General features: G+C 42.8%; 1 protein-coding gene across 3 annotated transcripts in view; it reads right to left on the bottom strand.

Annotated features, from left to right (window-relative positions):
- SH3KBP1 (SH3 domain containing kinase binding protein 1) overlaps positions 1–17290 on the bottom strand; it is a 333408-nt gene that overhangs the window by 103843 nt on the left and 212275 nt on the right. For all 3 annotated transcript variants that reach the window (XM_057718401.1, XM_057718402.1, XM_057718403.1), the window contains one exon: positions 4262–4337. In XM_057718401.1, the coding sequence (XP_057574384.1) occupies positions 4262–4337 (76 nt within the window). The remainder of the gene's footprint in view (positions 1–4261; positions 4338–17290) is intronic.

Here is a 17290-nt window from a genome sequence, read left to right as displayed (position 1 = left end):
GGGATGTCAGGTAGAAGGCACAGCCCCCACCTTGAGGGACCAACGATAACCACAAGGCACTATGTGTCACCATCACAGGGGACAACTCCTAGAAAGCAAGTCAAGGGACAAAGTGATTGGAAAGGTGGTACAAGCATCTGGTGTTAACATGAGGGGAGGTTAAGCAGAGAAAATTTAGCCTTTGCCCCCCAGTCATCATTTATTCAGAAGCCTGACCTGCCTTTGTACAAATTCTGTCAAGGACTATTTTTTTCCCCAACCCAGCTGCTCAACGGGTCCTCTGCCTCTCTAAGACTGAACTGTTTGCTCAGGAAGATGCTAAATAACCCTTTCTCCAGGCTATTTTTCTATCCCACCGAGGCCACAAATCTGCATCAATTGTAGTAAGAAAGAGGGGAACTCCAGATGTGGTGAGCTGGAAGCACCTCAGGGCACTTCATTTATGAATATTTAGACAGTTTTCCTCTTGTTATGAAAATTACGGCAATCTGTTCCCCAGCATGCATTTCCGATGAATTTCAATATCATAAAAGCTTTATAGGGGGAGAGGAGATGATGGTAGTTGTTTAAATAAACCCTGCTCAGCTGAGTTTCACTCTCCCTCAGAAGACAGCAAACCGCATGAACATTTTTTGAATCATCATAACTCTTACTCATGATGTGAGCTTGTATTTGAGCACGCTAAAGACATAGCTATGTGGGAAGGGGCTTCTCTCCTCTGTACCACTGGGCAAGTTTTGTCACGAGTGTGACTTCCAACCAGAAGGAAGGAGGCTGTGCTGTTCCCAAGCTCAGGGTCATTTCTAAAAGTAGGTCAGCACTCTCTGTCCTTCCACCTGAACTTGGGTGTTGCATCAAAATCCAGAAGCATAAAAGGTTCCAAATGGAGAGGGCTTTCTAGTGGTCTAGGGTGCCTCATGGAAATCAAAGGAGAATCACTACCCCAGAATTCGCTCTTTACGATGAAAGCCAGAGAGTATGTGAGGGGTGAGATTAAACTGCAGCAATTCTTGCTCTGGGTCCATGAAAACATGTATGTCAATAAACATCTCTCACGGCTTCACTGACAGTGATGATTCTTCCCGACCTACCACCCCCTTACACACATATTTATATCCATGGCATCTGTGCCAAATGACATCTTCTCATATTCCTACTCAATTGTTCGCATCTCCCTTTTGTCTCTCCCATCAGCTGTTCAATTCTTTGAATGCAGAAAGCTTTCACTCTAAAGTGTAAAGCTTTTGTAATTGAATCAGAGTATAGATGCTGGGAGAAACCTGAGGGCTTCACTCTCGTACAACCCTCTAACTTCATAGACAAAGCAGACTACTAAGAGCAAGGCCAGAGAAATAAACTTATTTGCCCAAGGTCATACAGCTAGCTAATAAGAGAGCTGGTCCCAGAATCTGTGCGTCCTGACTCTCAGACAAAACACACCACCCAGCCCTGTAAAACCACTCTTTATTAACAACTCATCCCCACTCCGTGATGCATCTAGAGATGGACGGAGTTAATAGATACTTGTGGGAGTGAACAAGGCTTGGGCTAGAGTCAGGATCCTCCCACATGCTGAAGGGAGCTGAACATGATGAACTGTGTTAAAATCCAGGCTCAGGAAGCCCATCTTAGATCCCAGAATTACTTTCAAACTATGCTGTCCAATACGGTGGCCCCCTAGGCACGGTGGCTATTGGGCACTCAAAATGTGGCTAGGCCCAGCTGAAGTGTGGCATACATGGAAAATACACGCTGGATTGTGACGACATATGACAAGAGTATGAAAATATCTCATTTAATAATTTTATATGGGTTACATGTGAAAGGATATTTTGGATATAGTGAGTGAAATAAAATATATTTAAATTAAGTTCACCTGTTTCTTTCTTTTTTTTTTTTTTAACCTGTTTCTTTCCTGTTTTTTCTTTGTTTTTTTAATGTGGCTACTAGAAAAAGTAAAATCATGTATGTGGCTCACATAGTATTTCTACTGGCCAGCACCGCTCTAAAGCCCCTTCCACCCCCACCACCTGATCCTGCCAAAAAAGACTTGAGTCTCCTGCCTGCAGACATTACTGAGAGTAAAAAAAAATATAACATGGATGTGCTCTTAGCTTAAGGTCAGTTTTTGAGGCCTGAGAATAGATTAGTCACTGAAGCATGCCCTGCAGACCATCCTGTTTTGTGCCACAACCTTACAAGTGACACTCAGGTCCCCCCTGCTTATCCTCCCCCAAAGCAACTCAAAAGTCACCCAAGGTTCTTCTATTTACTCTGCAGAGAGAGGAACAATCTATAAGGAATTTCTCTTTCACTTCTATTGAAACTCTTTTCCATTAAAAAAAAATTTCTCTGTTTCTCAGATTATTATTTCCACAAACATGAGTGAGGTTGGTGAAGGACACTGGTTGTCACATGTCACGAGGACAGCCTGTCCCAAGGACCCCTTCCAATTACCTTTGACATTTGCGGCGTCTTCCCCTTCTCCTGCCCATCCCCCACTCCAGCCAGCCCAGCAAACTTGCCTAATAACCTGGATCGTTTATAAACTTGTCAACAGCCAGAACTACAGAATGAGCCATTGGATGGAAGGAAGGACGGGCTACTGTCCAAGAGAAAATGTTATCAGAAATGGTTTAACTTTGAATTCTTCAAAAAAAAAGGTTCAGGACGTGTCAAGAATCTTGAAGATTTCAGTGCGTGAAGGCAGCTTTAGCATGCTAAGCCTACAACCCGCGTGAATAAACGCAGGCCCAGCTTGTCCCTGGGAACGTCTATAAGCTCAGAACAGTGGTTCTCGAAGTGTGGACCCTAGACCAGAGCAGCAGCAGCACCTGGGATTTTGTTGAAAGAGCAAAGTTTCAGGCCCCACCCCAGACCTGTTGACTCAGAAATTTTGGAGGTGGGGCCCAGCTCTCGGGTGATTCTGAGGCACACTCACGGTTGAGAACTGCCGGATCAGAGCATTAGACTAGTGCACTTCCTACATGTTAGCCAGACTCGCATTGTGCCATTAACAGATAGAAGGCATGCAGACCTTATCTGCACCTTGCACACTGAGAGAGAGGTCTAGCAGCTGCATCTCTAATACCCATGAACATAGTTATCTAAACCACCATTTGGGGCTTGGCAAGTCCCATAAATTCATTTTTTTATGTCTGAGGCAGTATCCCTTATTTGCTCTCAAAACTACCTGTTTTGCACTGCAAAAGGAGTTCCTGGTATATTTTTCTGCAACTAAAAGAATAAATCTATGCTTGTTCTCATATTAATCATAATTACATATGTATGATATATCTTCTCTCAATCTTTGGCTTTCCAAACTGGGTTAGTAGTCTGTCCACATTATCCTCATAAGGAAATCTGAAGCTGAAAAAAAAAAACAACTTAAAATCCCTAGAAGGAACTGAAGTACTTATTTCTGACTATGGCACATTCAGAACGTTCCAGTTATTGGAAGAATGACTAAAGGAATTGAAGAGTAGCCAGATTTAGCAAATACAAACACAGGATGCCCAGTTACATTTGAATTTCAGATAAACAGCCAATATTGCACGGGACATACTAAAAACAACAAAAAATTATTCATTGTTTATCAGAAATTCAAACATAACTGGGCATCTTGTATTTTATCTGGCAACTTTAGAATGGGGAATCCTGACCTGTGGGAAGGTTTGGGGGAGACAATTTTCCTCAAATACTTAAAGGACTGTTAGGAGAAAAATGGGCTAATATCAATATAGACCCAGAAACTAGAATCCCTGGGTAAAAATTACAGGAAGAGCATATCTGGCTCAACAGAAGAAAGACATGTGTAACTACAAGAATTCAAGCAGAGATGTGTTGAGAAGGCTGGCAGGAAGTCAAGATTTGGGAGTGTCCACTGAGTGGTTAGGCTAAAAGATAAAGCCTCTCTGACTTGAAAGCCTATGAATCCCTAAATTGCTTGAGTTGCCATTCTCTAGAATCTTCCCACCTCCTGAACTAGGCAAACTGCTCTGGGTATATGCGGATAATCCCTGGCTCTGTGCGTGAGTGAGAAACGAATAGCAGGAAAGCATCTTGTTCCATTGAGAAGTTCTGACTCTAACCTGTGCCTATTCTACTGGTAGGACCTAATGACACATATTTATGTGCATTTTTCCCCCGATGTGCTTTAAAAAAGCCATTAAGATTATGTAAGGATTTTACAAAAGCATTTCAATGATTATAAAACCCTTCACTGCTTTCAAACATAAAATGGATAAATAAGGAAACTCACTCTTTGTCCTGCTGTCCATTTCTGGTTTTGACGAGTCTGGAGTTGCTGCAGTTGGAGGTAACTTCTTGCCAATAGTCTGTGGGGGGGGAAAGATGATTTTAATTATCAAGATGATTATCTCCATTAAGCTAAGGAATAAAAAAATCAAGCTCATGATGATGAAATGCTCACAACTGGTCCTAAAAACTGCATACTTTAGTTTTGGTACTGCTCTGTGTATTGGCTGCCATTCTTCAATTAGGCTTGGACCTCAGTGACAAATAAGTGGGAAAACCAGGTTTAAAAGGCTTTATCCTTGTAGGCATTCCATACCTCTTATTCCCATTCTTCCTTGGTTTTTATTAGAAGGTTGATGACTTTCAGCAGAGAAAACAGGTACATTTCCCCTCATTTTATGAGAAGCTGACTCAATGTATGGTCCACAGGAGGTGCTCAAAGTGTCCACAGCATGGAAGAAATGGCAGGAAGAGGGAAGGCACAAAAAGACAGAAGGAAGGACAGGATGGAGAGATAGAGGGCCAGAAGGACAGACAGATGATGGGCGGGTGGAAGGACAAGCAGAAACCAGAGTGTCCAGGGAAACTGCGCCTTGTTGCGTCTCCTTCTAGCCATCTAAAAGCCAACCTGCCCTGTGATGGGAGTAAACACACTCGTGTCCTCCAGGGCAGGTCTGTCTGCCCCAAAGGTGGAACGAGAAGGGCCGGCAGCTCCCTTCCTTCCTACCAGCCTTTTAACCCTCCAGGGCTTTGAGCAAGGCCAATGCTGCAGACCTGAGGCATCTATTTAGTAGTTTAAAAAAATACATGAGTTTGTTTGGAGTTCATTTTCTTCCCTTCATTCATAGCTAATTCTATTATCATTCATTATTTATGAACCATCCACAGAAAACATTGGATATTATCTCTAACTAAAGATATTCCCCCAAACACAGGCAACTCAGTGGCTCAAAGCAACAAAACTGAAAAACAAGATGACCAGCAAAACGATGGTTCCAAAGGTGAGGTCAGTCCCCATTCCTCTCCTTTGCCACCACATTTGTGTGAGGATGATTAATGCCCAAGGAAAACGCCGACTGATACCAAGGAAACAGCTGTCAGAACCCAGTAGCTGCGTGAATCAATCTCCCCAACAATGATGAGTTTCCCCAGTGAGAATTTCGGCCATTGCGAAAACCAAACACATCTGCCCCTTGAACACATGAAGGGGAATGAACTGCATAATTCAAATACTGGCACGGTGGAATTTTTCTTCAAATACAACTAATTCACCACAGTTTTTCGTTTGAAAAAGTTCTTCATGCTTCAAATGTTGAAACTAGCATTAAATATGAATAAATCACAGAAAGCAGGTAATATAAATCTAATCCTCAGCCCTTCACGAATTTTTAAAAACATTTGTGACAGAAAGCCTTTACATTTTACACGGTGACATTTTTATTTAGTGCCGTGGGGCTTTCTGTATTGCATAAAAAATGAAACCCAAAATATTATGCCACTCCTCCTCAACCGCCGCTAAGTACTCAAACTAATAACACTGTGTGATTCCAAGGAAACGTCAAGGAGGGAAAAAGCTTGTTGTTACTCGGCCATAAGGTCACATTTGATGAAAAACTGCTCTTAGAATTATCTTGAAAAATCGGGAATTGACAGTAAAAATAGACGCTCTCATGGTGTCATTTGCATTCCTGCTCACACTTCCAACAGCATCTCCATCACACGCTTTGTTTTTCCCTTTGGGGGACCAGAATAAAGCATCACTATTGTTAACACATTAGGAAGAAGAAGACAAAAACAATTAATCCTTTTGTTATTGCTGACAGTAGAGAGAGGAAATCAGGAAAATACAGCAGTAAACACTATGCCCAATCCTGACTTGGCTTCCATTCCTGAAAAAAAATCAGACATCTAGTGGTTTGGGCCTTAAGCCAGAGGTCTTCCTTTAGAGAAACTTTCACAGGTTGTACATTTTTATGACTCCCCCTTAGTTGGTAACAAAAGGAAGTGTTGCCCTCCATCTCTGATGTCCTTGTTTACCAGTGCATTCAATTAACAGACATCAGGAAAGGCCACCAGTTAAATACACTTACTTCTGAACAGAAACACATAAGGAAGTAAAGCTTACTCTATTATTTTTTTCTTGCTGTTTCAGAAAATACAGCACACTGGCCTCTGCGTGGATCCCAGCATTGGGGGTGGCGGTGAAGGTGGTATTGCACTCATCTTCTGGGGGTGCTAGACCTGAACTCCTTCTTCTTCCTCCTGGGCCATGACTGAAGCTCTAGACTAAGGCCAGTTCCTCCCCTCTCAGCCTGATCTTCCAGGCATCCCAGAGATGAGAGCTGTTCAGATGTCTCTCTCTTCTGTAGGACCCAGACCTAGAGATGCATAGTTCCCAGATCTGTGGCACCAGCCTCATCTGGGCACTTTGTTAGGAAAGCAAATTCCCAGGCCCCGCCCCAGCCTTTCTCAATCAGAAACTCTGGGGATGGTTCCTGGCAGTCTCTGTCTGAATACACCCTCCAGGGAATCCTGGTGTACATTCAAGTTTGAGAACCACCAACCTAGATGTAGGAGGGATTCCATTAGCACTAACCAAATACCTTTTCTGGGATTAACAACTTGGGTGCCTATTCTAGACAAGTTATAAAACATCTTTTTCACTCTTCTTCCTCTCTTCTTTACCTCTTTCCACCAAATGCCATCTCCCTTCTCTACTCTCACTGGCATAAGAACTTGTCATTGCTACTAAATGAGTCACTTCAGAGAGGAAATGGAGTTTAGTAGAGCAGACGATGTGACAATATTGCTTAAGGAGAAGGAGGGGGAGCATAGGTAGCCATGAGACCCTTCCCCAAAGGACTACTGAAAGGATGGATGGATGGATGGATGGACAGACAGATGAATAGATAGTAAGATGGCTTTGAGCCAAAAATGGAAGACTGTATCTAGCCTCTCTGGGCTCAGACTACCATGAAGGCCAAGTGGGCAGAGCCCCATGGCTGTACCAACCTTCAGGGACAGCCAAGCCCTGCTGCTCCTCTGTGGTGCTTAGTTTTATTGGCATTTGGGACATTGCTTCATTGGAAAAGACCCTCACACGAGAGGACAGTTAGCAACCCTTGCTCCTGCCCACTAATAGCCTATAGTGCTCGTTCATCATTGCGTCCACCCCAAACACACTATGCCTTTCCAAACACCCCATTTGAGAACCTCTACCCCTTGCCCTGCCTCTAAATACAAGAACAATGACAAAAGGTAGTGAATTACTGCTTTCTGACCAGGTTTCCAGCTTCCCCTACATCTGAAAACATCTTTGGTCCATTGGGCTAAACATGAACAGAAACCCCAGCTTTTAAAGGGCAGTCATCATGAGAGCAATGCCAGGTTCCAGTACACACATAGGCCCTACATAACTGAAGGTCAGCCACAGCGCAGGCCTACGCGGGCGGACAAATCGGGGAATCGTATGCATACATCTCTCGTCCACCCCCAGGCAGTAAAGAAGGATGCTAGGCTTGCAGCAGCTATGGAATAGCATTCAGGATCTCCACTTGTGGCTTCCTTGGCAGAGTTCAGAGTTCCTGCCTCCTGGGTGTCACAAAGAAGGGGGTTTATCCAGGACGAGCCTGAGCCACACACTTAGGGGCTGTGTTGACGCGGCTCAGGACACAGCTCTGTCACCTCCTAAGAGATCTGCAAACGGGCCTGTTTTACCACATGCCTTCCGACGGAGGGACTCTCGGGCTCTGCTCCATAGCTCAGCCCAACGTGTCCTCTTGTATTCGGTGCTGTGGTTAAAGACTTCCTAGGACCCAAGTCCACGTTACTCTGGTCTGACTGCCCCTCAACTCAGACTGCTGCTTGATCCAGAAGTGGAAGTACATAAGGAGTTGAAATGTGTGGAGCTGAAAGCTCTACAGACTATTACTATCAACCCACTTTAACACATGGTAATCACCGAGTTGGTGTCAACTTCTGTCTCTCCTGTCACACCTTAATCTCCATTTAAAAATCTCCATTTGATTTTTAAAAATTAATAATTCAAAAACTTCTTCCCTTTGGCTATTTAATACCAAAAGTCCCTCTCCTGTTAGCTCTCTTGACAAAAGTACTAACTAAAGTTTTGGGGGAGGCGGTGTCTACAGTAGGAGCATCATATATACTCCTAGCTCTGTAAGATCTGCTAATACAGCATCAGGACAGATAACCTACGTATGATTTCAGTTAGTGGAGCAAGTAATTTTTTTTCTTTTCTGTGCCAAAATGACGAAACTAATGCTTGCAGAAAGACAAACACTAGATTGGACTCCAGTGGAATCCAGTTCCCTAATGACTAATATATGTGTTTCTCTTCGCAACTGCTGGAGCGTGAGACCAGGATCCTGCTCAAACCAAGCACAAAATCACTCCTCTGACTTTCTTCTAATTCAGATGCAAGCTCCCTTGAGTGTAAAAAAGTTTCCAGTTAGAGGACAATGCCAAGGAAAAAGAAGTTTAAGTCTCATCTCTGAAAGTTTCTTCTCCAATAATACCACAGAAAACTCTGAAATCGCAAAGGCAACCACGTTCGCTGGGGAGGGGGAGGAGCGAGAGAGCTCCTTGCATCCTAGCAGTTGGCGAAGCCCCCTGTTGGTAGACCAGGCTTTCTGATGGCTATTCTAGAAGAGGGTGATCTTCTGAGAAGCTACATGGAGACATCACTCAAGTGCTTACGCAAAGCCAAACACAAGACATGGTGTTTCAAAAAGCTGGTAAAACACAAAATAAAGGATGCCTCTTTGAAGGCATTACTTTGACTACCCTAATATCTGAAAATACCTTCCCATTCTGTTCAGTACAGATTTATTAAATATCCATTCACCGTGAGGTGGTGAAGCAGACGAAAAGGCAAGAGGATGCTAACATCACTGCACACAATGAAACGGCAATGCTTTGGGTTCTCCAGAGCAGTGTGTTGAGGGGTGTCCAACCATTCAGCGTGGTTACCCCATGTCCCGGTCATTATGCAGGAAACCGAGAGATACAGGCTACGCGAGACAGCAATGAGAAGAGAGACAAAACAGTATCTGTATATGACCATAGCCACAACCTTTCAGCTTTCCTTTACCACCATAACGCAGAGAGACACACAAACTGTTATGAAAACTCACTGTCAACTTTTTATATTTATTCTTACATGCTCCTTTGAGGAACATCTATGACTGATGGTATTATGAAAAGTCTTCTTGGTGCTCAGCAGGGAGCGGTAGGAGCAGCGCAGAAGCCCCGTGAGCAGCCAGCTCCTGTCTGAGCCGGAAGACAACTATAAAAAGTACAAAAGAGTGTCCATACAACGGAGTGCCTGAGCACTTCTAATGGAAGGCTTTTCCACTCGCTGGGAAAACTACATTAGCAATTATCAACTCACCGGCCTTTGGTTGGCCCAGGTTAAACGACTTGCTATCAACAGAAGATATGCCAGAGTAAAAGACAGCTCAAAATTCTAAAAATCAAATGCATGGTCCAGTAAAAGAAAAAATATATTTGTAGCTCCATTCTAGGGACAGAGGTTACCTCTAAAATACCTCACATACCACTGTGTTAATTCTGACATTTCCAAAGGGACAGGCTTCATGTAAGTCTCTTTTAAACTTGGCTATAAGAAAAGATAAAATGTAAAAAGTAGTCTTCTGGTTATGAAGTTGGGTTTAAGACTTACAGTTACTCATATAATGTTTATTTCCCTGGTTGTCTTGAAAAGTTAGTGATAATTCAAGTTACATTAAGCCTCCTTGCCCAACCAGAGTTAAAGACCTTGTCAGGGTACTAATGAACCTAGTGGCAGGGCAAGAATAAAGACGCAGACGTAGAGAACAGACTTGAGGACACGGGGTGTGAGGTGAATGGGAAGCTGGGATGAAGTGAGAGGGTAGCATTGACATATACACACTACCAAATGGAAAATGGATAGCTAGTGGGAAGCTGCTGCATAACACAGGGAGAGCAACTCAATGCTTGGGGATGACTTAGAGGGCCAGGATAGGGAGGGTGGGAGGGAGGCTCAGGAGGGAGGGGATATGGGGATATATGTATAAATACAGCTGATTCACTTTGTTGTACAGCGGAAACTGGCACAACAGTGTAAAGCAATTACCCTCAAATAAAGATCTGAGAAAAAAAAGACCCTGTCAGGTTCACAGCTGCTTTAGAAGCATTTGTTAGCTGTATTACACTTGGAAGTTTAACTGCTTTTCTCCTCCTTTCTCTTCAGAAACAGTGTCCACCTTGAGAGTAGGACCTAGATGTCAATTATTCCCTTATCTCCACAAAGTGAAGGGTCAGGAAGTGTTTGTTGAATGGAGCCAGGAATCTGGGGACGCCATCCCCTCACCCTTTGCCCTACCATTAGCGTCCTACCACATCACAACAGGAAAATGAGGGGAGCTGTCCTCCTTGGCAAACCAGACTCCTCTTGGAGTCCCACTCTTTGTCACTGTCACATATCAGCTCTTCCAGCCTGGTCTCTGGTGACAGCAGAATGTCTTCCTAGACCTCCATGGCCCCTGCCTTACTCCCTTGTTCTCATGCACATGACCCCAACCTCCAATTAATTATTGGTTGCCATAAAGAAGAACCCAATCTCAGCCATGTTTCCTGTCTATGGACCTGTTTCTGCCTATGACTTCCAAATACTCTTCGTAGCCTGCTCCTCACATTTTCTCAAGTTCCTATCTATCATGATCAAAAGACCCTCACTTGGAGGGTTCATTAGCATCCAGGCATGTGTACACACACACACACACACACACACACACACACACACACACACACCCCATTCTCTTGTTCTGAAATTATTTTCCAAAATGTGTTTCCAAGATGTTCTACCAACCAACCAACTAAGCACCACGACACCTAAAGACACAGAATGTTTGGTCTAATCCTTGCATAATAGCATAGTAAAGGCTCTGAGAAGTCCTGTAGTTACTGATTAATTTTATCCTTAACATAATTTTCTCGGTGTTATCTAAACTTTCTGAACGCAGAAATCCTGCTTCTTGTGATACCTACGACACATCACGAAGACGAGCAGTCTACAGAATAGCTGGGTGAATGTCACCACCTCTGCTTCCTAAATTCTCCTGGCTCATCCTTTCTGTCTCCTAGACTCACAACTTGGAACCCACCATTGACTACTCTCTTACTGCATCTTCCTGTATCAAACCCACCTCCTAGTCCCTGCTTTCAGATTCATCCCTTCCTCTTTGACCCCAGCCTACGGGCTTTGTTACTATCACAGGAACTATTTCAACAGTTTTCTAGACGAGAACCCTATTCCCCAATTCAAGTCACTTCAGTCGCTCTCCTGTAGACTCAAACTTTAATCACCCTCCACCATCACCCCTTACCATATCTACTTCAAAACACTCAGGATATATACTGCTTCTCAATGGCTAGTCATGTAAATTCCCAATGCCCTGAAGAGATTTGAGGGCTTACTTCTCATTGCTACAACCTGCCAGATCTCTCAAATGGCAAACTTTCTCTGACTATAAGACACCTAATCCCATCTTAGATGCTTCCATTTGATCTTCTAGGGTTTACTCTTTCGATCTTGTCCAATAGAATCTTCAGTATCTATCATTTTACTGAACATGTACATATAGAGTCTGTTTTATATTTGCATATTAAATACATACACACACACTCTCTCTCTGAGACACATGTGTGCATCAGTAGAAAGATGTACCTCAGAATTTGAGCCAAATTCTAGAATTTATCATGCACTTTAACTTCTGCCAGGATCTGATCATTTGGTTCATTTGTTTGCTTTCTGAATACCTCAGGAGACCATGCTCTAAAAAGCTGGAAAGAACCTTCCAACGCATGCATTCACAGGAGCAGTAGGATTTTGACTTTGTCAAAGCAAAATAACTTTTTGAGGGTGTAGTAGGGGCTTCCACTTGTGCTGGGGAAATGCAGTGCTGAAGAAGGAATCAAAACCTACTTAAGTGCTCAATGAGGTGGAGGATGTATATTCAGACAACATTAAAATCATAGAAGGCACGTCTCCAAACGTCCGACAGTATATGAAAATGCTGTTTCTATTTTACCCCCACTGTTCCTGAGAGAAGAGCCTGCATGCTATTTTGTTGTAGGATCATCTTATTCACAGAGGATAAACAAGCCAAAGTAAATTTCCATTTCATGTACCACCTAGGCAAAACACAATTCACCATTATGCTTTCAAAAGACTATTTTCTGACATTACAACAAATAAAAATTCCAAGCCTTTCTTCTACTAGAGGATTAGTTTTATCTTTTGATCAATAATACCTTCCTTTTAGATGCATTTGGAGAGTTTAAGAAGAATGTGGGTAGGGAAGAGAGAAGGATAGTATGGCAGAAGGAAATATCATGGGGCCAGTTTGAGTTCTGTTTATCCAGTGCTTTAATGTGAAACGGGCTGTACATACATGGACCAAGTCCTAATCTTCTAATAAAGTCGTCGTATGAATTCAATTAACATACAAAGATCCTTTCCAGCTCTACAATATTTTGACGTATTCAATCCCAACATAGTCCAGGCTATTCCCCTCACGTGGGATGGCACCTTCTCCTCCAGTATATTTAAATCCCATCTGACCTTTAAGGTTCAACTAAAGTCCAGCTGGCTAAATGTTTTGATCATGACACATTTGATCGTGACACTTTTATGCATATGAGATACTTGAGGGCAAAGCCACATTTTGTTGTTTTCCTTTCTACCTTTAAAGTGAAGGCACATTTCAATCACTCTTTCTCTGTCCCTCCCTGCCGCCCTCACTTCCTTCCTTTCACTCACTCACTCATTCATTTATTCAGTATTCTTTTCTAGAACTACCATGAGCCATGATCTATGCTGGAAGCTGGGTATACAAAGATGAGATGGGCAGAATCCTGGACCTTTAATGAGTTCAAAATTTAGCAGTGGAGACAGACTAATTAACAAAGCATCACAGTCCAAGCAACAAACACTACAATAAAAGTGTGCATAGAAAAGAAAAAGGAGCCATTAACAAGTCTACATGGGGAAATAAGCCTCACAGCAATGATGCAGCTTGAGTTAAATTCTGAAGGATGAGTAGGAATTTGCCAGGTAGAAAATGGTAGAGAGTATTCGAGCTAAAGAAAAGCAGGAGTGAAGGCTAGAATGTAAGCAGGGGATGGGGGCTTCGCAGCACGGAACGGGGCTGATGGAAGGGGGGGATCCTGCAGGTGGGAGGAAAGGAGGGACCAGGAGGTGAGCAAGGTAAATGAGGGCCAATGTTCCAGTTTGTGCTTTGTCTTAAAGGCAACTGGTAGCAAGCCAAGGTGTGGCATGATCACATTTGTGACTTTAAGACCAATGATCTGGTGGCGCTGGGAGGAATGAAGAAGAAAGGCAAGGGCATGCGACAGTCAAAGAGATAATTAGGTGGTTGACACAATGATCCAACTGAGGCAGTGAAACTAAGGATGTAGAAGAGAGGCCGGAGAAATACGTAGACTGCCAACCTGTCCATATTCCACAGTCACGACAGGGATAAATCAGCGACTGCGAATTGGTGTGCACATAGATGGAAAAATACCCAAATTATGTTCTGTTCTTGAGTCAACGTATATGCATTCTACAGAGGTACTGAGTGCCAGTGGTGTACAAAGAACAGTAAGTTCAGACCCTGACTAGAGAGGCAAAAGAGCAAGGTACAGTGGCTCAGGGAAGCAGCATGGAAAATCTCCTCTACTGAGAAGAATCACAGTGGATGCATTTCTCAGGTCTCTGATGCTGGCGTGGTGACATTAGTGAAAAAACAGTAGGCCAGTAATAGTTTTGAACAGTTAGCTGACTGTTCACCCCTCATTGTTAAATATCTTAGTAACTAGTCATTAAAGTGCCCTGAGTTCAATTTGATCTCTTTTTGAGGCTCTCCATTCTTGGAGCACCTTGGGGTCATCTTTCTAAGTATTCTGCTCTATGTCTAAAAGATGTAGGCAATGCGTACCTGACCTCTGGGTGTAATTTGGAAGTCCTGGTTTTGCATAAGTATGTGATGTGAATTCATTCTTTCTAATAAAAATAAAATATAAAGATAATAGCATTGTCTTTAACCTTTGATGCAGTTTTCTCTTCCGTTCTTCTGTAAAACTGGGGAGTCCAGATGATTCATAAAAGGAATAAGTGTTATTCTTTGGAAACCTGTGGCGCAGTTGATCAAAGTAAAGAATGGGTCCTATAGGATTAAAGCCAGAGCTATTTAGCATTAGCCAGATTTAGAGATTGTCTTTACGAGGGCAATAGGTTATCTTTCACAGAAGTGGAAGGAGTATATCCTGAAAGACTGAGGTGAGTTTCTGGACAAACATGGGTTTGTCCTCTAACTCACCTCATCACACGCTATCTGTACCCCTGACTATTTTGTGGTTGAATATTAAATAGCAGGATATCAGAGCCTCATGAACAATTTTTTGCCATTCTAGTCGATATTCCTACATAGAGGGGCTGGCAGGGAAAGAGGAGCATACCCTAAGCCTTTAAAAAAAATTGTGGTAAAATATACATAACATAAAATTTACCATTTTAACCATTGTTCAGTGTACAGTTCAGTGACATTAAGTACGTTCACGTTGTTACGCAACGATTACTGTCATCTGTCTCTAGAACTCCTTTCATCCTATAAAACCGAAACTCTGTACCCAGCAAGTCCCCATTCATCCTGCCCCAGTCCCTGACAGTTACCATTCGACCTTCTGTCTCTGAGTTTTACTACTCTAGGTGTCTCATATGAGAGGAATCATATAGTATTTGTCCTTTTGTGACTGGCTCATTTCACTTAGTGTAATGTCCCCAAGATTCATTCTTGTTGTACCATGTGTCAGAATTTCCTTCTTTTTTAAGGCTGGATAATATTCCATTGTATGTCCTAGCCTCTTCAGTAGCAATTTTACTTGAAAACCAAGCAACAAAACAGTGCTCCAAGTATTACCTCTTTTCTAATTGAAACTGTTTCATTTCCTTTCCTTACTCTGAAGGATAGAAACGCTTCTCTGGAAATTTCTTTTGAGGAAAATACATTTCCCATTTTTGTCTCTAGCTGAAGACATTTTCAGAGACATATTTGACAAAACTGTTTACTTTAAATTTGTCAGATTAGAAAGATGCTTTTTCATATGTGTCAAGAGCTTTTATGTGCCTGTGTTTTAAAAAAAATGTTTTCGTTTTCAAATGGTAGATTGATTGGTGTTTCCAACTGCTGGAATTCTCTCTCACCTCCCCCTGTTCCTACCGAACTTGCTTTGAATCTCCAGAACGGCACTCACCACTCTCCGCCTTCTGATTATGGCTACTTAAGTATGTGTCTGTTTAACTGACTGGGGTTGTAAGCACGGCAGGAGGGCAAGGACTATGTCTTGGTAATCTTTGTATTCTTTGATGTGCCTTGCACACTGGAGGTACTAAATATTCATAATTTACTGTAGTCAGCAATAAATTCATGGACTTCCCTGGTGGTCCAGTGCTAAAGAATCCTCCTTCTAATGCAAAGGACACGGGTTCAATCCGTGGTCGGGGAACTAAGATGCCACATGCCACGGGGCAACTAAGCCCTTGCGCCACAACTACAGACCTTGCGTGCCTCAACTAGAGAGCCCGAGTGCTGCAAACTACAGAGCCCACAAGCCCTGGAGCCTGTGCACCACAACTAGAGAGGAGAAAACCCACACACCACAACTGGAGAAGCCCATGCGCTGCAACAAAAGATTCTGCATGCCTCAATTAAAATCCTGCGTGCTGCAACTAAGACCCGATGCAACCCCAAAATAAAATAAATAAAAATGAATTAGCCAAAATAAATAAATAAATAAATACAACATTCAACCAAAACATTTAGATTTACGGGGAAAGTACTGCATGCAAAAGCACTGTCTAGGCATGAGGGATATAACGATGGAACAAATTAACATGTTTCCTCTTTCACGACAGCATCTGGGGGCAAGAGGGAATTAGTATTGAGTAAGAATCCCCTCTAAGATCAGACTTACCAGCTATGTGATCTTAGGAAAGTTACTTAACCTCTCTAGACCTCAGTTTCCTTGTCTGAAATGGAGACAATAGGTACTTCATAGATTTTCCAGGAAGATTAAATGGGAAAAAAAAGTATATAAAGTGCTTAACCATTATTACTGTTATTGAATTTTACTGAATTAAAAAAAAATCAATCATCACCATGCCTCTTTATGAATCTAGTTTCAAAAAATGACTGTTTCAATTACAACAGTTTTTAAGAACAGCAGGTTAACTGTCCCACTCCTCTGCCTGGGGACTGGAAAGCATGAAGCAGCTTTTACAAGACGGTCACACAGCAGACACGGGCTTGGAGGAAAGCAACAATTCCAAAACAAGATCAAGGAAGGAAAGCAACAACCATCACCATATAGTCACGGCCTGGGCGGAAAGGCAGACAGAACAAAGAAAAGAGGAGAAACGACGAGGACCAGAGCCGACAACCCACAGAGCTTTCAGGTCAGTAAAGCTTCGGTTAAGGTGGCGCCCAACAGTGAGTGGCCGGAAGACTGTTCCAGAAGCCCCTCAAGTACGAGCCCATGCCAACTGCTTCTGGCTGCGTCCAAACTGTTATCTACTGTCAACGATGGAAAAACAACAAGGCGTGTGTCTGGGGAAAACGGCCTGTTGTCAGAGAACAGAAAGCCTTTTACTAAGCGTTTTGATACTCGGGAGCAAACACACCACCACAGAAAATCACCCCAAGCCATCTTTTGAAAAGCTTGGCATCCATTCAATAATGGATGAAGAAATTCGAAATCGCTAGGCCAAACAGATACTCCTCTCAGGCAGTTAAGAAACAGGGGCCAAATGAGACCATAAATTCACGTGGCACAGATTTCTAAAGCCATGAGTGGAAATTACTGACAGACACTTAGACGTGAAAAGCTGGATTCACAGGCCTCTACCTGGAAGGGGCTGAGCTTTCCTGCCAAAGGCGGCTCTTAAAGGCCTCTTTCAATACGAGCAAGG

Source organism: Hippopotamus amphibius, chromosome X (assembly GCF_030028045.1).
Source record: "Hippopotamus amphibius kiboko isolate mHipAmp2 chromosome X, mHipAmp2.hap2, whole genome shotgun sequence".
NCBI classification, from domain to species: domain Eukaryota; kingdom Metazoa; phylum Chordata; class Mammalia; order Artiodactyla; family Hippopotamidae; genus Hippopotamus; species Hippopotamus amphibius.
This window is presented reverse-complemented; position numbering and strand designations above follow the sequence as displayed.